The 25,090-nt window shown below is 39.7% G+C and overlaps 1 protein-coding gene across 1 annotated transcript; it reads right to left on the reverse strand.

Moving 5' to 3' along the window:
- Nucleotides 1-251: 251 nt before the first annotated feature.
- Nucleotides 252-24,787, reverse strand: kcnc4 (potassium voltage-gated channel, Shaw-related subfamily, member 4). The gene is made up of 4 exons (XM_063465190.1): nucleotides 23,504-24,787; nucleotides 6,562-7,498; nucleotides 5,713-5,889; nucleotides 252-2,028 (listed from the first exon to the last, which is right to left on the reverse strand). The coding sequence occupies exons 1-4, from the start codon at nucleotides 24,116-24,118 to the stop codon at nucleotides 1,961-1,963; spliced, it is 1,797 nt and encodes a 598-aa protein (XP_063321260.1). The 5' UTR covers nucleotides 24,119-24,787; the 3' UTR covers nucleotides 252-1,960.
- Between the last annotated feature and the right edge of the window lie 303 nt (nucleotides 24,788-25,090).

Raw genomic sequence — 25,090 nt, forward strand, 5'->3', positions numbered from 1 at the left:
CTACACCTTTGGTACATAATCGTGGAAGCTCAGGAGAGCAGGAAGCACAGCTGTGACTGCCGTTACACCACTCTGAACAAGCACAGCATCAACCTGTATAGTCTGGTGTTCGCTCTATAAATAGCTATACAGTAGAGGTGCTGTGATGACACAAACTTTGCACTGTGCAGTGGGAAGAATATGTGGATGCAATGCAAGCTGTGAATGAAAATAACAACGCATGACGCTCAGTTTATCTTCAACATCTGGGAAGAAATTGATTTTATTTGATTTTCTGCATATAAATGCATGCCTACATGGTTAAACATCACACCCACACACTCAAACAGGCACGCACACATACACACATGACATCTTACCGGGTTAAAAACCATCACGGTTACCTATACAGTGCATACCGGGGAAATGTTAAACCAGCCTACTGTGCTTGACCGTCATATTTGAGTACACGGAACAGGGAAAACAGGAAATGAGGCTTAAAAGGTGAATTATTAAAATAAGCTTTCATTGGTCAACAGCAATTTTAACGCTGCATCCACATGAACAGACAAGAAAAGAGCTTAATGACCTAGAGTATTGCACTGTGCTACATACATACAGCTGTGCTTATATATTACAAACATCTGCATCAGCATAGAAAGATTCTAATGAAGGTAAAATGAGCTTTCCCTTTGTTTATTTAACATAAGGCCACTATGGTAGACCATGAGGACTAGATTATAAGTCTTGAAAAAAGAAAAAGACTCCTGCTTCTCTTTTCCAAATATGTAACAGAGTTTTTACAACACAAGTAGAAGTGTTAACTAACCAATTGAATTACACTACTGCACACATTTAAACTCCATTACTCAACATGAGGCACAAGTGGAGATGATGATATTGTACTGTATGTATCTTTACCAACATGTACTGAAAGTCTTTTACCATCTAATCTAATTGAGTCTACATTTGGTCCTCACTCAACCAGTAATGATACATCACTTGTGTATAGCTAATGTAACAGACAGACAATACTGCTCCATTGATTTTCTTTTCTTTTGTTAAACTCTTATTGTACAAGGATTTACAAACAATGTGTTTCCTGGCCGGGTTCATATCACATCTAGTCCCTGGCAAAGTATCTGCATGTTTCCATGTGGTTGGTTCTAAAAAGCAGCAGAACAGAGACCACATAATAAAATAAAATAAAAAATGTGGGTCTAATTTGTTGACATTGATCAATGACTTCAAGTTTCCATCTTGTCCTTTTTCACAGTAGGCATTTTGCTGTACAAACCCATATTCACAAGCAGATTTTCTCACTCCTTATACAATGTAGGGGTTTTGCTGATGTGTGTTGACTCCCAAAGCAGACACATGATAATAGAAAGTAACATGGTAACGAATGTAACCTTTTAACACGTTAAAAAGGATGTTTACAACAGACTCCCAAAAGCCCCTGAAAACTTTCTTTAAGTTTTAGGTCTGTAAAATTTAATATTCACAATTACATTTTTTTTTAATCCAAGTTGACTAAGAGTGTCTTTTTTGAAAACCCAGATTATCGAGTGTATGGCTTCAATATATTTGAATTATAGTGACCGAATACCAGATTCAGATTCAACTGGTGCACGGAGGAATGTGATATCACACTTTCTCAACTTCAAATCAGGCAGAAAAGTGACCTTAACGTCACTTTGGAATAAATCTATGATGCTTTTTTCAGAGCCTTGGAGTCAAGCTATGACATATCCACTAAATAAAATGCATATGAATGGTAGTATCATACAATGCTTGAGCATGCAGTACATGCAAAACTCTCTAACATGTAAGTAAGTGTACATGTGATAAATGTGCTATGCAACTTAAAACAAAAGTTCTCATCCTGAATTCAAAGAATCTCTTCGGCAGTTCATTCAGGAAGGGAAGTGTACGCCACTGAGGAAATCACGCTCTTTCTCCTTTTTATAGCCAATCAGCATCAGGTCAGAGTGGTGACCTCTGGCTGAGCATAGTTTCCCGTGGCAGCGAGGATGTCTTTACAGCTCTCTGTAAGGAAACACAAAGGACAGAATGACAATGAAATATAGTGACTTAGCATAAAACACACTGAAACTGACCCAAGCTAGTGTGCTATAACCTAAGAACAACGGGGTCACCACCCTTCCCTCCATTATTAATTAATCCTAGGAAAGAAGAAGTCCTAAATGTTGATACATATAATAGTAAAACTAAACGTATTTCTTGACTATTAAAATCTTTATTTTCAACAACCAACAAATCAGTTAATATTTTAACTCTATTTCACAGACAAAAACAATACTTTTATTTGAACTTCACATGTGAGCCAGATGTTTCACTGTGACCATCCATGTTGTTAATGGAAACCTATTAGTGGGAATCATATCTGAGGAATCACTTGGGAATATGGCAGCTCACTTGAGCTTGGAAAACCTTCCTCTTCTCATCTGTATAGCTTCCTGCCACTTCCTCTTGCAGCACTTGAACTGTTTGCTACACTATTATGCACACAAACTGGTGGTTATCTCATCACAAATACACAAATACAATGTGCTTTTGAATCCCTGTGATGACCTTAGTCACTGCAACAGCACTGTCTTTTTTGCACGGTGGGTGACAATGTCCTGTTCCTGATAACCATCCAGGCATCTTCAGGCCTGCATCCATCTATCTATTCCTCTAATTACAGCCACACTGCCCTAGTGAAATATTAGAAGTACCTTTATACCCTGTAACCCTGTAATTCACCAAAACCATCTCCCTTTGCCACATAGCTCTAAAAAGCAACTTTCAAATGTTGGCTAAAAACTGAGGTTTTTTTTATTTATTTTTAATTCTGCACTGAGCACTAAACACTGAGCACTTCTTGCAGATAATGTGCACTAAAATGTGTTGTGTACTTGTGATATAATCCACTGTAACAGACTGGGATATCATTATGTACATACCCACCAGATACCAGGCTAAGAATTGAATTAACCCCCCTCCTCTCTCTCACACACAGATTTATATTAAGGTGTTCTGGCTTTTCTCAGCTTCCTATTGTTTTTGTCTCTGTGACCAGAATAGCGCTTATATGGTGATCTCATGAGCTGACCAGACAATTTTCCATTATTAGAAAGCTCAGTATGAAACCAAGGTCGGACAGTTTCACCCCATTTGTGTCATTTTCATTGTGTTTGTGAGGCTGTACATTTATATAGTGACAGGTTACTTCCTCCCCTGAGTAAACCTGTCCACAAGCATCACTTCTTCTCATTTAGGACAGATTTAATTGTGCATGCTTTTTTTTATTATATTTTATTTTGCTCGTATGACAACATGCCATTATAACTAGCACCAATTTATATCAACATATTCAGGCACTGACAAGTTATTCAGGAACATTTCTGTATAATGAGCTGTTAAAAAAATACATGGGTGTACTCTCCTAGGAGAAAAGCTACCATAAGTGCCCCAGTTATTTCTTTTTTTCCCCCTTAATGGTGATGTGCTAATAAACCCTGTAGTGAAATAAACCTCAGCAAAGTGCAGTGTTTCAGCAAAACACCTTCAGCAATGTTGGACTGTTTGCACACAATTGTCAGGATGTTGACTGGATAGTGCTCAGGGTGTCAGGAATCAATCCACGGCTGCCAAATATAGAGCCTCTTCTCACAAGAGGCTTTTGGGTAGTTTGCAAAGCTCAGACATGAGATGCAGCGGTCATTCAAGCAGACAGAGATGGCAGGGTGACAGCAGAATTACAGGAACTTTGTCCCACCCTCACCCCCCATCTTCTGTTTAAGAATAATAGCGCTGCATTCAAATGTGTAGCCTTCATGGTTATGTGTGCTGACGTGATCTAGAAGTCAAAAAATAAATAAATAAACAATTCAAGTCATGATTTTCATCTTGTGTCTTTAACTGTATCATTTTTTCCTCACATGCTAGGCTTGGTACCTTGCGAACACTTGTGCACTAATCCTAACCTGAGTACTAAGCGCGCACACAGAGAGATTGATGATGCAATTAGAGCTCAATTGATTTTCTATTGATCTGAGTGGTAAATAATGGTTAAAACAGGATTTACTCCCTTAGAGGTGAAAGACAGGTGATTGAAGGGTCCTGCGAAACATTCGTTGTGCTGTATCGTTTTATCTCTGTTCTCTCTGTTAGATCAACTATAAGCACTATTTATGATGATCACCCTTTTGGGTTTTGTTTATTGAAACTTTGCTGCAAGTAACTACTAATGTTTTACATTTCTTAAACATTTGTGTTTTTGTGTGTTTTGTGTAATTTTTTTTACAGGTATTCATATCTTGCCACACAATGCACACTCCATGTACTGTAGGTATGAAGTTTAGAATAGCTTATAAGCACCACTGAAAGCATCTTAGCACTCTGCATACTCAGAATCAGAAAAAAGACAAAACACTGTGTTCCTTTTAGCCTTGCTAGCAGCAGGAAACTGTGATGGCATTATCTGTCAATCACTCTGTCAATCAAACTCACACTTCAGGTAAGACTAAAACATTCATCCCACAACTATACTACATCTTTCCCAAAAAATTGGTAAAGATATTCATGTTCCCCTCAGGGCTAAATAAATTATAAAAGAAAACATTGCTCCTCTTCTAATTTTTTTTCTCCTCAATCTGTGAATTATTCTTGTAGTATAAAACAAAAACATTAAATTCCCTTTAACTTTGTATTCTTCATGTATGTCATGGATCCTGGGCTGTTGCCTGAGCTTTGAATTACTGTTTTGTACAGTCTTTGTTTAGCACATGTTTCCTACATGATTTCTTCAAGATTAGTTGTTCAATCCAATCTTTCGGTTTCTTACTATTATTTTTGCTTTATTTTGCAATCTAATTTCTGTTTGTCGGCAAAGTTATAGTTTAACTTTAATTCCTGCCATTTCAGTTTATCCTGCCTTCCCCGTGTCCCCTCATATCTTGTTGTTAAGCCTCTCTATGTTAGGCGTTTCCCATTTGTTACTTATTTTGGTAGCTGTTGTGTTCTTGTTGTTGTGTCTTGTTCCTGCTTGACTTCCATTGTCTCATTATCTTTAAATAGCTTCAGCTGTGTTTAGTTCCCCACCTGTTTCCCCTTCCCTCGTTACCTCTTGCATATACTATCATAGCTAATTTATAATATAAGGTTTAATTTTAACATATAAGGTCATAATTTTACATATTAGAATAAAACCAGGAGTTACGTATGGATGCAAAAAATGTATTGGTATTGTTAAAATTTAGCATGACGATATTGAAAACAGTCAATTGTCAAGCTCTCCATATTTTAGAATAAACTGTGTAGAAAAATATACATGCATGTACTCCATAAGTGAAGTTAAGGCTAAAGCCAGCAAGGGGTAATGCTAGTCATTGCAAAGGAAAGTGGAATTGTTTGTGAAAGTGATCCTACTTTTCTTTTGATTTTTTTTACCCCAGTTAACATTTTTCCAACAACTTTACTTTGTCAGTTGATGCTTTAACATATCTTGAATATGGCAACAGTGGTCCAATTTAGAGTAAAAGAGATACTAAAGCGGGCTATGCTACCATAGAACTGGAAGTTATTTCTGTGTGAGTATGCAGTATCCCTCAGCTTGTCAGTCATATCCAACCCGCACTTATTTTTTCAAATCAACAAGGTAGTGACAGCCAAAATGCTAAACTTGGAGCTTCATATTTGGCTCAAATGCAGCATGTACGTACTCACCAGTTTGAACGCTGGGGTTCTCTGAGGTTAGGAGGAAGCAGGTGCCCTCTTTCTTATTCTTGTCTCGGCCTCGGGAACACCGCAATGTCCACTTTTCGCTGGGGGACAGTGGCTGGGTCAAACTACAGCCTTCCTCATCTGAAAGGGCCACATTTGCATCCCCGTTCTGTTTGGAGTCTGGACAGGAAGACAAAAATACATGCCAGCATAAATGGCAAAGTTGATACAGACCCCCGAGGGCCCACACAAAGGCAGACAGAGGTATATTGCACAAAACTGGTATTTTTCTGTGATGAAATCCAATTTGACTCAGATGCTAGGAGAGGTAATTTAATCCCGGTACGTTGCTGTCATTGTGACTAAGTGCAGTTCATCTGTCAAGCAAACTCTGAAAAACCTACAAAGTACAAGACTTGAAACACGATAGCTCTTTGTACTACTACTATAGTGCAACACTGATACAGTGCAACTTAAGATTAAAAGGTCAGTTTTCATGGTTCACACATGATGCACAAGTTTGTCCTCCAACCTACTGCAAGTGAATGGATGGGGTTTTTTGGTGCTGCCAAGAACAATTTCAAGTAATAAAATAATCTCTCTAGACTGAAACACTTTTTTTTGCCCCCACTACTCTTAGTGAGGGCACAAAGAGAACATTTGGCAGGAAGCATCTCCAGTGAAACCATGTTACTGCTTAAGGTTAAATAGTGTGTGCTTCAAAAACAAAACAGCCCCAGAAAACCTGAGCATGTGAAACACCGTCACCTGCATGGTAGCCACAACAAATGGTTAGTGAGAAAACATGCCTCTGACATTTTAGAGAGTTTAAAAATTGTACTGTAGCCTCACCTGAGCGGTTCCTACTGATGTTCTCCTCAGGAGCCAGTGGACACGTGTCACTCTGAGTACTGTCTCTGTGCGAGTTTGTTTCTGACTTCCCAAACGAGGCTGAGTCAGTTGGAGCATCAGGGTTTGGGTTGTGCTTCTTCTTCTTTTTTGGCAGCTTCTGTTTTGCCATAGCCAGCGAGTAGTACATCCCAAAGTTATTGACGATGACGGGAACCGGCATAGCGATGGTCAGTACCCCAGCCAGTGCACAAAGCGCCCCTACCATCATGCCGAGCCACGTCTGTGGATACATGTCTCCGTAGCCCAGTGTGGTCATAGTGACCACTGCCCACCAAAAGCTGATGGGGATATTCTTGAAGTGTGTGTGATTGCAGCCTGTGGGGTCATTAGGCTGGATTCCAATACGCTCAGCATAGTAAATCATGGTGGCAAAGATGAGCACACCTAGCGCCAAGAAGATAATAAGCAAGAGGAATTCATTGACACTAGCCCTCAACGTGTGACCCAGGACACGCAGGCCTACAAAGTGGCGCGTCAGCTTGAAAATCCGGAGGATTCGAACAAACCGGACCACACGGAGGAAGTTTAGCACATCATTGGCAGCTTTGGATGACAGACTTTTCAGAGCCAACTCCAGGTAGAATGGTAGAATGGCCACAAAGTCAATGATGTTGAGCATGTTTCTGATGAAGACTACTTTGTCTGGGCAGGATATTATGCGCACCAGAAATTCAAACGTGAACCAGACTACACAGATGCCCTCCACGGTGAAGAGGACTGGGTTGGTCACTATTTCGTTCCTTGTGATGTTCTTTGTCATGTTGCCCTGTACAACATGCTCCGTCCAGTTTTGCACTTCATAGAAGGCATCGTGGGTCTCCAGGCAGAATGTGGTGATCGACACCAGGATGAAGAAGAGAGAGGCAAGTGCAACTCCCTGGAGGAGAAAGATAATGACTGTTAATCAATACAATGTTATGTCAACCCACAATTAGTGAACAGCCAGTACAGGGTTTCTAAAGCTCAAACCACCATCTGCATGATGTGTCCATGCTAGAAATGAGTTTTCAATTAACACGATATATAATAAGACCTCTTTTATCTTCAAACTTCAAAGTTTAAAAAAAAAGGATGTGCCAATCAACTCTCGTGTGTTGAAGGATTTTATTACTGGGGGAGGTAATGAGCGTCAGTTGACTGACAATAAGCAAACACTGTATTTATGTATCACTGGAAAACTTAACTCAGGCACAACAAAACACGATAAGACATGAAAGTAAATAAGTAATGATTTAAGTTGTGACTGATCATTGCCTGTGAAGCGAGTTTCACATAGGAGGATAAAAACGAGCCCTCAGTATCCCCAACTATACTGACCGAATGCAAAAAAGCAGGGAAAAAAAAGAGGAAAAAACAATGTGACACATAAGAACAAACAACCAAATTATATCTGGAATCATTTCCAGAGGAATATTTGTCCAGTAGCTTGACTAATGCAGCAGCAAGATAGCTGTGAATTAATAAAGTTAACATTTATACTCAAACAATTTCCCAAGTTTAACAAACGCAATTTTTTAAACATGTCTCCATGTAAAATTTTGCCAAGTAAACGAAACCCGAATCCAAAACATTCACAATCATCCACTAATCATCTGTGTAACTGAGATCTGTGAAAGCAAAGGTCCTAATGAGTTCACGTATGGCTTGCTGGCATGCGCTTTGATAATTACTTACAAAGTGAATGTATTTTTTGAACCAAATGCAAGCACATGTTATGAATAGTTAAGCTCAAAAAAATAAAAGCTCACAGTTAGTCATCCAGTCCAAGTGAAACCCTCCCTCAGAAACATCAGACTCATTATTCTACCACTTTGTCTCCTCAGGGCATGCTATTTACCTGTCAGGAAATAATGGTTCAGATTGTCTTCTACAGCTCTACTTAGTAGGTGGCGTTTTCTTTATGCTTATTTGAAAATGCTCTTTGTCTGTGGGAGAGCGAGGATAATGTTCTCAGAGAAAACAGACCAATTTAACACCAATTACTTTCCATGAACGTATAGACTGAACCATGCTGACAGAAAACGTGATTCTAATAACACTGGCTGAGACGGGCACAAACAGCAGGGGGCACTAATACAGTAACAACACCACTACCTGCAAAAATAATATGAACAGTCTTTAACATATTATTTTATTTATTTATTTTTTGCAACACAAATCACTCTATGACTCACAAAGGAAACAGAAAGGGAAAAACAAGCAGAGTGTCCTGATGCAAAACAGAGAGGAGAGAACGCTGAACGCCTTACAGCCTTCACACGTGTTTTAGAGCATGTGTTCTGCATGCAAGCCTTCCCTTATATGAAAAATAGGGTCAAATAGCTTTTATGGTTGCTGACAGGCAAAGTGAATGATGTGACTCCACAGCATTCACCTGGTCCAGCACAATGGCTGTGCCCGTCTATGTTTGTGTTAACACTGTGTGCTTACTCATACATGATATGTCTTTATTGTTTACTGATACCTGGGCAAATTGTAGTGCCTCTCCAGCCTTTCTAACCTTACAGCTGGATAAATATGTAACTGGAACTTGCATGCATTTTTTCTCCCTTGAGGGAATCTCACATGAGTCAGCTAAATCACAGAACAAATACTGCACTGAAAGGCTCAATGGGGACATTAATTCACAGTGGAATTAGACTAAAACAATAAGAAGTGGACGTCTGATGGAGTTGGAGTAAACTTGATACTGCACACTTAAAAAAAAAACCCTAAATAGATAAATCAACACGCATACCACATATTGTGTAGCTTGTAACCACTACAACCTTTATATTTGTCCCTGTAGAACGCTGAGGTGCTCACTGCTTTGATCCCCTGAGAAGATGACGACTGAGGCACAGGACTATTGGGAAGGAGGAAAAGCAAAACTGTGCCCCAGGAGGATCTCCTGCTCTGCAGGCACGTTTTTCCCAAACATCATCAGCACTAACAGTGCTCATTATGTGAGAGTCACATCGCAGATCGCAATGAGACAAAAATGATGTTTAACAATTATTTTGTTTTAGTGACTGAAACTAAGGGGTGTAACCATGTCAACATATACTCTAATAATAAAAGCTTTTAATTTCTAGAGGACATTAATTAAGCGCTAATTTATCTCCATTCACTGTATCTAGCTCACAGACATGCATACTCATATAAAATATATTTTCAATGTGTCGTCTCTTCAGTGCTTTCCTATTAGAAAGCTTTTGCAGACAAGGGCCAGATATACAGCCGGCACCAAATAATTAAGCTTCTCTGAAGACCCGGCCACTTTTGCAGCACCTCATTTTCCAGGCTCAATTAATAAAACATGGTGCCAGCATTTCATCAACCCCCTCTGGACTTCAAAATCCCATTGTCCCAGTCCCTCTTCACGTGCTGTATGAGGGTCTTAAATGTTAACCCTGAAAGGTGGAGCTCCATGTAAACACCAGACGAAACCTGTTATAGAACAACAGCGCAAGAACTGATTATAGGTATATGTGTCAAGATAAAAAGGCCTAATAATTTTTGATACCAACACCATAATTATATGATAAAGCTAAAAAATACCCCAATATCTATACATTTGCCGGAGCTAAAAGTAGCTTTTCAGATGCTGCTAGTTTGTTTGAATGTCTCATAAAAGGCTCTCACTAGTCACCTCTTTTCATCTGTCAGCAGTGAATTATGTCAAGAGGATGTTGGAGTGGTGGTGTTTGTGGTAGCTCAACCAAATTTAACCCCCGGATTCCCGCCTGAAAACAAAGTTAGCTGTGCATAATGGAAAGGCAACAGAGCTTACTCCAGTTTCTTTAGTGGGGGGTAGAAAACTTGCACAAGATGTATGCTTTGTAATTACACATTTACACAAGCTGCTGTACAATAACTCTACCTAAATACAGCAGAATACCAAACTGAATAATATCCAATCGATCTAACTTTAAGTAAACGAGAGTAACAGGGCTTCCAAACCATAAGCCCAAGTTGGACATTATTATGTTAAGTACTTGTTTTAGGCGTGGCAGCAGAGCTGCACACATTAGCCACATATTCATCTAATGACCTGTCAAGTCTGCTTATGCTCTGTAAACCCATTCAGTCCAGTCTGGTTCCAATCCACTCTTTCTTCACCCCCATCCATTTACCTTATCTCATTGCTCTCTATTCCCATACATTCATCTTTTCTTCCCTCCTCTCATCTCCTCTTATTCAATCATGGGCATCCCTCTCTTCTATGTCTTTTTCCAGGTACTCTCTGGGGCCCATAATCAGCTCAGGTGACACAACACCTGCCCCCATATTGAGCCTCCTCCTGCCATTAACTCCAACAACTTCCTCCTCCTACGTTAATTCCCTTCCCCTCATCCATCCATCCATCCTCAACATTCAATACTTTGTCACTTCACAAAAACCTTTAATCACACATTGTTAGTATAATTGAGTGAGGAGTAAAAGACCATTATTTGTAATGGGGAAAGAAGCTGCACTCTCCCAAGCAGCTGTGGAAGTCATAATGGAACAAACTACGCAGAATTTCCACCAGGTTGTACAGCAAATGTCTAACTGACTAAACACAGGTGCTGTGACAGCAAAAATTTAAAGATCCTTTCAAGATCTGTTGGAAGGATCTGCTTTGAATAATAGTTGCTGTCTGATGGTTTCATAAAAGTTCAATTACCTGGTCATAAATTCTTAAAACTACATCTACGTCTCTTCCCTCACTGAAAGACCCAGAATATATAATGTGCAAAGCTCTTCTCAAAATAAGAAGCAGACAGACTTAACTACATTTTCATTACTTCCATGCTAATTAATCTTTTGTGATATCTATCTATAGATATATATAGATTCTAGATGCTATTCTTTATTAAATCTGAGGGTAGAAAACACATCAGCTACTGTATCAGGTCATTCCTGAGTTCTGAAATTTGTTCCTTTATGCACATTTGCATGCCGCACAGTGTTACCAAAGACATCTCCTACCCAGCGGTAGAATTTAAAATCTGTACGTGTCAAACTGCAGGTACAAACTAATTACCACAGTGAAGCTCCATCATTAACACCAATCATCACGCTTTTAAGTGTGGAGGTAGTTTCATTTTGTATGACTCTAAATTCATGTTAAAGCACATAAATATTCAGATGACCCAGAAGCGTTAATACATCTTGTTGGTGCCATTCCTGAATCTGTTGAAGAGGGGGAAAAATTCTTCCTCCTTAGTTATCCTCACTTGCAACAGGGTTTTATAATAAAAAAAAATTTCATTATTAGTCAGATCCAAATGTTGGCTGCACACATCTACTGATGATCTATTTTTTCCAAGTACCATTAATTATTCTGGTGAGTATAAATAAACTTTTGGCTTTGAAAAAAAAACCCTAACCAAACAGAAAGTGCTCCTGTGGTATAACAACAGATCAGCAGTCACTTTGAGTCCTGTGGTTGTTCAGGAGCTTGTGATGAGCTTAAAAGGGTCTGACAGCAGTCAGTTTATTCAAATGCCAAACAGTTTATCCCACAACTAAACAGAGCTGGGTACTGCAGCCAGGAGCACCTCTACAGGGAAGAATCTCAGGGGGCCTGACACACATAGTGACAGCTACTCTTCTCATAAAATACTCAATGTAAAGAGTGCAATCACATGACACGGCCTGACTTTACAGCTCTGTGCATGTGCATCATGGCCCATTCACCTGGGGTTAAAGTGAAGTCTACGATGTGATATTTCTGTTATTTCTATACATTCATGTCTGTGACTGTTTATCTGAGTCAGTAAAGCTTCCGGTATTTAAATGTATGTGTATAGTTTATTTAAGAGCTGACATGACATCACGTTTGTAGTCCAGTAACAGATACTCAACATCACACAGTCACCTTGTTGGAGTGATTGCCATAAGGACTCTTTACTGCCAAAGCACTGTGAGGCCAAGCGAGCTGTATGCCAGAGCTTTTTATTTTTCAGCTTCTATAATCTTGCTGGGGTTGAAAGCTGAGATCAAGACAATATTTAAGTAGCTTAATAGTTATTTGTAAATTTTGAATCTTTCCCAGTTATTTCTGGCCTGTCTGAAATACTTCCATTGCCTGCTTCTTGTTTTGCCGTAATGGGGATAAATTACATCTATTTGTGGTACTTTTGCTCAATTTTAAAGATATTTGTGCTTAAGTGCTTCTGTGTGATTCTGCCTGTTTCTGCCATTTGTATGAGCAGAAATGCTGCAATTTCTGATGACTTTTGCTGACATTTCACCTCTGACACTGTGTTTATATCACTGTTCAGATCAGGGATGTAACTGGTAATGACTGCAATCTGATGACAGCTGAGCTGCTGCCGTCTGCTGATCAAGGCCATACGATCTGACTGAAAGCTCCAGTGGCTTGTGACAATTAGAGCCTTTTCAACCAACTGCAAGAATAAACGGACACTTCAGTTGTTATTGATATATTAATGTATTGATAACATCTATAGTGATCTATTGTATTTGTAATAACTGGGTATACTTATATAAAGTAAACTTCTGATGCCACATATTACTATTTTCATACATGCAACTTTTACTTTATAGTCAAAACTTGTAGGAAAAAAGTGTGACTTTATGTTGCTACATTAATTCAGTTTGAGGGGTTTTTTTTTTAATCTGCAGCCATACCCTCGTATGGTCACGAGCTCTGGCTGACAACTGAGAGGAGACTGCAGATACAAGCTTTCTCCAAAGTTTGTCTGGGCTCAGCTTTAGAGATCAGATGAGAAGTTGAGTCATTTGGGAGAGACTCAGAGCAGAGCCACTACTCTTCCACATCAAAAGGTTCAGGCATCTGATTAGGATGTTTGCTGGACGAGGTGTTCCAGACATGTCTTACTGGGTTGAGGTCCCAAGACACACTCGAGAGATGATGTGCCTCTGTTGGCCTGGGGTTGCCTTGGTGTTCCCCCACATGAGCTACATGAGGTGGCTAGGGAGAGGAAGGTCTTGGCTTCTCTGCTTATGCTGCTGTCCAACCCAGCCATGGATGGATGGATGGATGGATGGGATTTTTTTCTGACATCTTTGTCTCCTGCTGAGATCGCTTGACATCATTTGAGATATTTATTTTATTTTTTATTATTTTAAGTTACTTTATTCATTTTAACTAAACAAGCCAAAAAACATTGAATACTGTATCATCGCTTTGTATAGTTGATGCAGAACAGTGATTGCAGCAGGCACAGAGAACATCACATTCATTTGGAGACATGTTTTGAATCAAATGGAGGCCTTCTGTCTTTGGCTTGTGCTTTGGGTTGCCACTTGATCAACAGTTTGTTTCTAATTTTGTCTGTCTGGGGCTAGGCTGATATATACAATAGATATTTATTATCTCTACTATTTTTTTTTTTTACAACAAAGCGCGGTAGATCTGAGAACTGCAGAGCTGATAATGATCTGTGGATTGACTGCTCATTCATTTAATGATGAGGGGAAAAATATTAAGTAGTCTACAGCAACGGAGTAGAGAGACACATTTGAGGTTATTTAATACTTAACCCGATATCAACAATCTAAACATGGGGCAAAGAGGATGCTTAGGATGCCCAAACCTCCCTATTGGTGGACTGGATTGGATGGAGTCGACGTTTAAATGAAAGTTAATTTGGGGTTTTTTTTGGTTTTTTTATGTGGTTCTCTTTTTACACCTGAGTGTAAAAAGACTACCACTGACACGGGTATAGATGCATGCATATCATCTTTTCAGCCACCTTTCTCATAAGTGACATTTGTTGACTTTTGTAAACTTTAGACAACCAAAATGTCAAATTATGGGAGAGGGGACAAAGGGATAAAAATGTTGTTCAGTCCAATATAAAGCAAGACATCTGGTCACCCTTTTAATACTGCTGGTGCCAAAAAGACAATCCAAGGTCACTATGTGTGAGCGTCCCGACAGAGCAGAGGTCCCCAGAGGGGACAGCAGCCTGGTCCCAGCTGGGAAAAGCAGAACAAGGAGCCAAAACATGACACACAACAGGCAGCAGGCTGTGCAAAAGTGCACAGCAGCTGGAGAATCCTATCACAAGCATCACCTCCAGCTGTTGAACATTACACTCTGTTACTAATATGGACAGGCTATATGCAGAAACCAAAACAATGAGCCTTCTGAACAATCAGCAGCTCCAAAGGCAATGACAGCAGCTACTACCGAGGTTTTCTTAGAATTCATGTCACACTTGTTCACATCTGCAAGCCGGGACATGGATGACGGAGAATTAATCTCCACTCCTCATCCTGCCGGCTTGTTTTTCTCCCGGCTATCTGGAAAGGAGTGGTTCATTACCAGATATTTATATTTTATAGATTCATGGAACCAGAAATATTTGACAAGCTGGTAGTGATTAAATATATGACATGCATAAAATGAGACAAAATTTTCAAGGAGATCTAAGGGGCAGTTCTAACATTTATTCCCAAATCAATTAAAAGGGGCATTACGTCACTTTCAGTTTTAACTACCATTCATTTCTGATCAGGGTGTGTTAGCAGGGACACAACATAAGATTAGTGACACGGTGCCTCCTCCACAAAACAGAATATACTTAATAAGGAGGTGGAGAGATCTGCATGGACAAAATCAACCAGTGTTGTAACATCTAGCAACAACAGCAGGACAAAGTTGTCAAGTCACAAATAGCCAGCACCTACTCTGTGAACACTCAAAACATGTGGATAGCATCAGTTGTCTCACTACAAATCTCAGCCTCTGGCATTGCACATCTGATGCCAAATACCCCACCAAACCCCTTCCTTCTATTTACAACCACCGACACACTACATCTCCAGCCAGCTGAAGAATACGGGATGTGGTTGAAAGCTCTGGCACTGACCTTTGAGCAAAGACAATCCTGTCCGTATCTTAAAATATTGACTGAAGTAATTCCTGACAGCTGAAATTAAAAAAGAAAAAAGAAAAAAAATTGCACATATATTTGATGTCGGGATTTCAAAAAAATAGTGCAAAGTCAAGCCTTTCAAATGTCAGAATGCATGAAAATAATCAGTCAAACCCTTTCAAGTGTCCTCTAGTAGCAGCCAGTGAAAAGGAGCCTTTGGCAGATGTATGAAATGTGCAGATGCATTAAGTTAAAAGTATTATATCAATGCGGCATTCAAATAGCTTTTAAAAATTAAAAAAAATCTGCATCAATAAATGAAATGAAAAATAAAAGAAATATGATATTTTCAGTAATGCATATTTATTGATTTATTTTTTTTGGTCTGCAAAACAAAGTCTGCAACTGTGTGCAGGCATCCCAGACACTGAACTATTTTCAGCAAACAGCTTAGAACTGAGCAGAATAAACAACCAGTATAATCACACAGGATTATACCTCTTTCACTGAGACCGGTGGCTGTTAGAAAGTCTCCTTAACAAGGCTGTGCTGCTTTGATGATGTGCGAAAAATCAAATCCTGTGTTCAGTTCACAGAGCAGCCAGGAGAGAGGTGTTGGTATTGTGAAAACTGATCCCAGAAAGGTTAGTGTTTCACTCAGAACACACCTTTATTATTTGTCAGCTGTGCATCGAACTCTGGATGTGATCATCAAGCTGTGATGTAATCAATACTTAGCTCAATATCAGTATAGTTTCAATTAATTTATATAGCATGAAAACACAAAAACAGTCTCCTCATGGGGGCTTTTAAAAAAAACTGAGTCATGGTATGTAACCTAGTTTAATGTCACTCATTAAAAAATATATATCTATATGTATATCTGAGACAAATTCAATCAGTCAAACAGATCAGTTCTTGGAAACTCAAAATGCAGCAGACTTCAAGAATCCCACATCAGTCTATCGCTTGGTTTACTGATATTAATTGATTTTTGCCTCTCTGTGGGAGAAAAATGCAATGCTCTTTTCTGTGGGAAAGACAGCTTTAATTGTTCACCACAGATTAAAAACGTGTAGCCCATTACCACAGCGGTAATTAATTATAGGCAACAAGCCTGGGGAACTAATGAAATATTGCATTATGGAAGAAAGCGCTAGTCTAAACTTAATGCTGATGTCAAGTCTAACTGTCACATATCACAAAAAGAAAAAGGATTGCAAAGAGATGTTTCCTCAGAGCCTCTTTATAGATGATATAGAGACTCTCTGGATATAAAATCCTATTATGAAGCCTCCAGCTGAGCTTTTTTTTAGTTATCTTAGATTTTTTTGAAATCAGACATCACAAGCCAGCGACCAACTGACAGTTAAACTGAGGGACATGATGCAAGTTCATAGGCAAAGAACTGTGTGTCAGTGACACAGGAACACAAACCCTTTCATTGTCTATCTGCACACTGATTGGGGACCACAGAAAAATAAATTCCATAATGTAAGACTTTAAGCTAGATGAAGTCATCGGGATGGTTTCAATGCTAAAAGAAATGAGAAAAAAATGCAGGTTTAAGGCACTTTAATACTGACCTCACTTTTCAAACCCAGAGGCTACATCCATATTTTATAAAGTCTATGCTTTGCCCTCTGTTGGTTGATTTATGCAGCCAAGTGGGCAGCAGCACATTTAGACCCATATTTTTTCATCAGCAGAGACAACTCACCTCCCAATGGACTGTGGAGAAGATCAGCAATCTTTAATACAGATACAGACAATGATGAAATAATATAATATCAACACGACCTATTTTCTGTACTTTCACCAAAAACATTTAAAACAAAAACAGCAACAGAAATGTGTTATTTATTAGAGGTTGTTGAAAGTATTTAAACCTATTTGTTTAATTCCACTTTAAACTGAAAGACTGAACAATTTAGGACGAGCTTGTGGCTAAATGACGGCCCAAACATAGCCTGTATACAGTGGGTAAAATAAGTATTGAAAACATCACCAAATTTCTAAGTTAATATATTTCTAAAGGTGCCACTGACATGAAAATCTCACTAACTATCTAGTCCACACATACAAAGAAATGAATCCATAGATGCCCATAATTTATGTGTAATAATGAGAAATGATACAGGGAAAAAGTATTGAACACGCTTACTGAAATGTATTTAATACTTTGTCACAAGCCTTTGCTGGTGATGACAGCTTCCTGTATGGAGGAACTAGTCGCATTTCTCAGGTACGATTTTGATCCATTCTTAGAATCCTGAAGCGTCTGTGGCCCCTTCAGTGAACTCTGAGCTTACTTCAGTAATTCACAGGCTTGTCTAAATGTTGTTTAGCAAACTTTAAACACACTTCAGCACACATTTTCTTCAGCAATGGAGTGTTGGATGGTGAGCATGCATACAGGCCATGCCAGCTAAGTGCATTAGTTATTGTTTTCTTTGAAACAGTTGTGCCACCTGATTCTTTCTGAAGCTCTCCATATGTGGTCCTTGGCTCCTGGACAACTCTTCTTATAATTTGTTTCAATCCTCTGTCTAAAATCTTGCGTGGAGCATCCGATCGTGGCTGGTTTACGGTAACATGATGTTCCCAACAGCGCTCACTGAAACTTTCAGTCGTTTAGTGCTTCTTCTGTAACCAGTGCCATCAGTATGTTTTACAACAATGAGGTTGCAAAGGTTTTGCAAGAGCTTACTTATGTTACACATCATGAGATTATTAAACATACTTTATTACACATAACTTAATTTATGGACATCTATGGCTTGATGTCTTTGCATAAGTGGAATCAATGGATTTTTACCAACATTTGGTGAGAATTTCATGTCAATGGCACCTTTAGAAATATATTCATTTAGAAAATTGGTGATGTGTTTAATAGTTATTTTATTATAGTATGTATAAAAGATAGACATAGCCACCATGAAACCCCCTAATGATTTGTGCATTCTGATTTTAGCCTCTGTTGTTGTTAGGATTTTTTGTTTGGGGCTTCTTCTTTTTTAAAAGAGAACATGACCATTTTTAGATTCAAGGACGGGACTGATCAGCTAATGCCCGTACCATAGCCAGTGTAAAACATGGATGTGGCTTCAGAAAAATTAAGCCAATGCAGAAGTCCCGCAAGTTATATTCTATATGAAGACCAACAGATGATGATAGCTGTGATTACAAAAAGATTTCTGGTCCTATATAACTGTATGGGACAACAGTTTTCCATCGTAACATCTGTAAAGATTTTCCTGCCATGTTTTTGGGCTCAGCCACTCATTTTCAGTTATACTGACTGAAATCTACTTTAAAAATCGTGGTCATACCATGTTTCAAAATCAAGGGGTCATCTGTGTGCCTGAAACTGCGCGCTCATCCACTAATGCCCTTTCAACCACAAGATCTTAAGGAGCATGCAGTTTCACAGTCAGACCTGCCTCTCCTCGCCACATCCAGTTATTTGCAACAAAGCTAGCACATTCTGGAGTCATAGTTTGAATGGTGACCGACTTGTATCGGACTGTGAAAAGTGTGGCACAACCCATAAATGGGGACAGTTTGACCGTTGACCCTCAACACAATCAATTTTTTTTTGCTTTTTTCCCCCAAACAGAGAACTTTGTCCATGCTAGCCATTATAAAGAATGCATCTTTAACACACTGGCTTCACTTTTTAGGACAAGTTCATCACATACATTCGATGTAACCAACAGATCAACAGTTCAATAGTGCAGAAAAAAAATATCTGCAATTTTATGTACATATGAATAATTATTAGCTACTTTCAGCTGCTCCCTTGTCACTACTTGTTACCACAGTAGCTCCACGTGTTTGATCTGGCAGTTTTACACCTTTCCTGATGCAACCGCAAAGATGATTTGTGTCTTCAGCTGGAATAGAAGCAGTGACCTTTCATTCGCCAAGCGAATGTGTAATCCACCACACTATGGAGCCACTTTAATGTGAGTGTAAACACTCTAAAAATTAGACCTGAGAGTAAACACGTAGCAAAGCTGCTACGCTCAATGGGGCAGCCCTATAAGATCACGTGGTGTCTTTGATGGTGCTAACATAAAGAGCCAACATACAGGTGGCTACTTTTCTTCAGTAAATTGAGTTGAAAACAGAAGCTGAGAAGAACCTGAGGAGAAATTCTTTCTTGGTCTAACATGAACTGGAGATGCATAAAATGTATAGTAGCGCATTCTTCTGGGCTCTATAAAATGTTCCCAAGGGACTGCACTCTGTGAACTCGCAGTATAGTGGCCTCATGTGCTCGCTTTAAAAGAGCTGCATCTCCAGTCTTGGTTGATACCAAAGAGGATGTGGCTTACATGATGGACAGATTAACTTCCCTCCAGCTTTTAGGAATCACATTACCTGATATGAGCTTAGAGGCTCTCTGAAATAAAAAGGCCATAAAGGTAATGTGAGTCCCTCAAAATGCAGCCCCACATCCTTTCAGAAAGCATGCTCTCAGAATGCACACAGAGTAAACATACATATATGAAGTGGCTGGAACGGAAATGGATAAAGAGCATTATGAGCGGGTCAATATGGATCCGCCTCCCTTCTGCAATTTTTCAGAAAGCTTCACATGTAGATCTTTCACAAAACTTCACAAATCCTAATTGATTAATTTACAAATATTCAGCGGTGAGAGACAGACGTGATTAACTGGCAGGCACAGAGCGGGTCATCTTCAGACGACACCGACGCAGTGGCAGCTGTGACTCAGAGATGTGGGCTCCTCAACAGCGACAGCCTGCGAATGCCACCTGGATGAGAAGCTAAAATAAACACTATTTGTAGTGTCGCTGGCGTGCAGCGGGAACATTATTCTTCGGCAACGTTGCGAGAGTGTTTGAACAGACTATTCAACTGCACAAACAGACAAATAGAAATTAGAGTTAGCATGAGCCCCTCTCCTTCCTGAGCTAAATGTATTTTTCTTTCTGCCCGATGAAAGCTCCTGGCCTTTTGCCGAAAAAACTCTTGCAAATGATACTCGATACTTGCTTTCATGTTTACTTCAATAAGCATCCTGCTTTTGTTGCTGAGCCATTAGCTATAGCATGCTTTCAAAATGTTTACAGCAGGATGATACCCCCCGTGGAAAGATGGGAACCTTTTTTTTTTTATAAACCAAATCTGATAAATAACTGAGATCTCGGTTTTTTGGGGTTGTTTTTTTTTTTTTTTTAATTGATATCATGCAGATCTTTGCATAAAACCTTACTCACATGTCACGTAGCATTATGAAGTTGGCAAAAGCACAGTCAAGTTTCTTAATATTTTTTTTAACAAATGATTAGCTTTTTTTTTTTAGCTTTTTTTATAGCACTAGTGTAAGTGCAGCAGATGTCCATCTACTGATTAATACGGTGTGATTTACAGTACACAGGTCTATGCTTCTGCAGCCTTTTAAACACTCATCTTCTGAGCACCTTTTGAGTGCAAACCTTGAATAGGATGTGTGGGAACACTTCACCGGCTCTGTATTCCTGTCATGAAACAGCATTTTTGCTATTTTCAGTATTTTGCCACAATTTCGTAACGTATATTTAGGGGAGAAAAAAAAAACGTTATTCACATGATTGAAAGAGATGTTCAGTCTCTCAGAGAAAATTCAGGTATTGAAATGCATTTTAGAAAAAAAAATGAATTTCTTGTCCAGATCAATACATAAATATGTAATGTTTTATAGCTATTAACAGCACAACAAATGTGTGGACAGCACAGTAAAAGGTTTGGATCCTGAAGAGCTCAGGTCCTTAAAAAATCCACAGTACTTAGCATCGCTTTTTCAGAGTGAGGCATCATGAAGCCTTTTGTTTGTTATGTTTTAAAAACTTAAAATGTTTAACTCATGGATTTTCATATGCTCTGCAGCTTTGACTGATGTAGAGATCTTACTTTTTAACAGATCCCTCCACTTCCTAACTTCCAAATACTGCAGTCTGTTTTAATTTCTTTTCATTTCTTCATATGATATCTAACAGAGACAGACCTCGAGGTCTAACTGACCAACCACATTATTATGTACACTTTGTTTTGACTGCCTACACTGCCTTTTTTGCCTTCAGAATTGCTTTAATTCTTCGTGGCATAGATTTAAACAAGGTCCTGGAACCATTGCTCAGAGGTTTTGGTCCATATTGACATGACAGCTTCACACAGCTGCTCCACATTTGTCTGCTCCACATCCATGATGTGAATTTCCTGTTCTACCACAACCCAAAGGTGCACTGTTGGATTGAGATCTGGTGACTGTGGGGGCCATTTGAGTACAGTGAATTTATTGCCATGTTCAAGAAACCAGTTTGAGATGATCTGAGCTCTGCGACATGGTGTGTTATCTTTGCTCGAAGCAGCCATCAGACGATGGGTACACTGTGGACACCACGAGAAGCAGCCTGAACTCATGATACAAGGCAGGAGAGATCCGTGCTTTCATGTTGTTTATGCCAAATTTGGAACCTACCATCTAAATGTCACAGTCACATTAAGGCTTGCTAGATTAGGCAACATTTATTCTGTTTTATATTCATCAATGTTAGTGATCCTGTGTGAACTGTAGCCTTAGTTTCTTGTTGATAGCTAACAGGAGTAGCACCCGGTGTGGTCTTCTGCTGATGTAGCCTACCTGCCTTCAGGTTTGATGAGTTTTTCATTCAGATACGCTTTTCTGCTTACTTTGGTTGTAAGGAGTGCTTATTTGAGTTACTGTTGCCTTCCTATCAGCTTGAAGTAATCTGGCCATTCTCCTTTGACTTCTGACAACAACTCACTTTTTTCCCAGAGAAGTAACTGGATATACTGTCTTTTTCATATCATTCTCTGTAAATCACAAAAATGGTTGTGTAGGAAAGCAGGTCATCTTCACCATGTTTTCATGCTTAAATGCACTGAGTTGCTGTGAAATAGCTGAATAGTGTATATGTCTAAAATCTTAGTATATGTCTGTCTTGGACTAAAGCAAAAACACTACAGCATTCTCATATATAACTGTCTCAAAAGACCTAAAAGACATACCAAAGGACTCCCCCACCCTCAGTGAAGTTTTGAAAGACATCTTTTCATTTCCTTTTTGCAGCTTTGGATGTTTGTTTTTCTGTTAAATGTGTGATAATTTTAACTCAGTGGGGTTCAAACAGTTTCTTAAATGAACTCACGACTACACAGACTCCTGCACTGTATGGTGTAAAAACTGCAGTGTAAGATAATAAGAAATGCTTCTTAAAAGTATAAGCAGCTAATTGTAGCTGTCAAATAAAGAGTGTTTGAATGATGGGCTAAAAAGATTTTTTCTTTGTGTATTGTAGTAGATGTATAGAGTAGCAAAACAGAGAAAACATGTACTGAAGAACAATGCTAGAGCAGATGTTACATTCTACTGCTGAATTTGGCTGCACGATTTTGCTCCAAGCCAGATGGGATTCGCTCCAGCTGCCCTACCAGCCTGAATTGGAGAAGTGGAAGACAATGGATGAATGTACTATAAAGCCTGACTTCATAGCACAGAAAACTCTCCTAGATCAGACTCTTAGCACACTTTTTGAAACAAAAGAGAGCTTTCTACATACTTTTGTCAATTTTTTATTTAAATCTATTTAAAACTTGTCAAACAAAAAGATTATTAATCTCTAAACTATCATTTATAATTCATTTGTAATTGTGTAAGACTAGTGGTTGCATAATGTTCCTTTTAATCCTGATGAACAACTAAAAAAAACATATTTTTAACAGTCGGTGAGACTAATGTAAAGATATAAACTTTGGCTTAAAAACTGTCATGTCCTAAAAACGTTTCATATTTAGAACAGACAGAGAAGGCGCAGACTGGATAAATGCAGACAGCTACAGCCACGTTACATTTTACAGGTCTGTAGCTGCATCAGTAGCTGCTGCAGCCTGATTGGCTGACACCTGTTGATTTGGACAACATGTGCGCCTTTTTTCCTAGTTGGAATGACACAGCGGGCTTTTGCGGACGCACTCTGACATGTGGCCGTTAAATGGCCGCCTGCTGAACTCACCCTGGCTGCTCGAGATGAATACGGGTCGTCAAACAGCGCCCAGATCTTTGGCTGCCAAACTTCGCGGCAGCCTCTCGACCTGTCAGGGACGTCTTCGATGCCGAACCTCCTCGGCATCTCTCTCTCGTCGTCGGTGTCTTCTGGGTCGGGCGGTTCAAATATCTCCAGGGCCTCCTCCGCGTCCCGGTGCTGCCGGTAGGTCATCCAGCAGCATGGCTCCACGTCAGTCTCGTCTATACCCCAAAACGCCAGCTCTTCCTCGAATAGAGGCCCGCAGACGTCAGCCGGGCAGTGCAGCTTGCCTGTCCGGTAATAGTTGAGCACGTACGCAAAGATGCCGGGGTGTCTGTCGAAGAAGAACTCGGTGGCACTCGGGGACGCAATGTCTGAGTCGGAGCTGACCTGCGACTCCGAGTCTGCTAGCCATGCCAGGCGCGTCCCCGGCAGGGTCCTGAGGGTGCTCTTGTAGGTCTCGTGTCGAGTGCCGCCTACGTTAATAATAATTTTATCCGAGTCTTCCCCTCTGGCCATGTCTTCCTTCAGACATGATTTAGACGGAGGTTTGTTGCCTGACTTGCGTCCTCGGTAAGACGAAACACAAACCGAGCTTATCATTTAGAAGCAGACCTACTGGCTGTTCGCCCCTGGTTCAAACTGTTGTCCACTGGGAAAAAAAATCAGAAAATTAAAGCAAAGTGAGCCTTCATTTCACACCCATGTGGCTCGTTTATTGCTGATTGTTAAGGTGCATAGTAATGGTAAAGCGCGATGAAAACCACCTGTAACAAAACTCAGTCTGGAGGCTGAAAAAACCCCAAAACGCAGGTGGTGGAACTCGATCTGTGTTTGTAAACGTTTTAGTCGAATAGATTGGACAGGGTGTTTTGAGTTGTTGCCTCCAGATGTTATACTTAATTCCTGTCCACGGGCGCAAAGATGTTGGACTTATTTCCCGTCCACGAAGACATATTACTACCAGAAAAAAAAGAAAAGAATATTGGCTTTTACGCACGGTATTTCCTATAAGAGAAAACGCTGAGTCAGAAAATATGTGACGATCATCTCCCCCCTTTTTAAAAAACAAAAAAATATCCAAATTCTGCAGCGCCAAAATCAAATCCACAACTAATTTTGGCAACTTTTCTCGTCCCTGCTCGTGATTTGGAAGTCAGAGATTGATCCACCGGTCCAGTCCATCGAATCATGCAGTGAAAAATTTGACTAATTCTTCCTCCTCAGATTTGGTCGTCCCGTGTGCCAGATGTGCGGTTGTTTTCCAGCTGAGATCTGTTGCTTCTCCACAAGTACCCTATATCTTCCCCTAGCGACACAGCCCGGTTGGATGGTGCGCTCAACTGGCTCAGCAGTTTAACCCTTTGTTTGCCGAAGCCTGGCGCACTTATTGAACCACTCCCTCTAATTAGACCGAGAGGATGGACTGGTGGTGAGGTGTGCATCTTTGTGTTTGTGCGTGAGAATGAAACTCGGTTTAATTAAGCCCGTTTACGCTTTGCAGCCTTTATTGTACATATTCATATTCAGAGTCATCATGGGGACTACTGACCTCTGATTTGTCACCAGCACCTG

This window comes from Pelmatolapia mariae, linkage group LG20 (genome assembly GCF_036321145.2).
Source record: "Pelmatolapia mariae isolate MD_Pm_ZW linkage group LG20, Pm_UMD_F_2, whole genome shotgun sequence".
Lineage (NCBI taxonomy): Eukaryota > Metazoa > Chordata > Actinopteri > Cichliformes > Cichlidae > Pelmatolapia > Pelmatolapia mariae.

Bases quoted from the DNA above. Each gene is read 5' to 3' on its own strand.
- kcnc4 (XM_063465190.1), bottom strand. From the start codon at position 24,118: ATGATAAGCTCGGTTTGTGTTTCGTCTTACCGAGGACGCAAGTCAGGC. The intron at 5,890-6,561 runs GTGAGGCTACAG...CTTCCTGTCCAG, and splicing joins CATCAGTAGGAACCGCTCAG to ACTCCAAACAGAACGGGGAT. The intron at 2,029-5,712 runs GTGAGTACGTAC...GTTTCCTTACAG, and splicing joins GAACCCCAGCGTTCAAACTG to AGAGCTGTAAAGACATCCTC.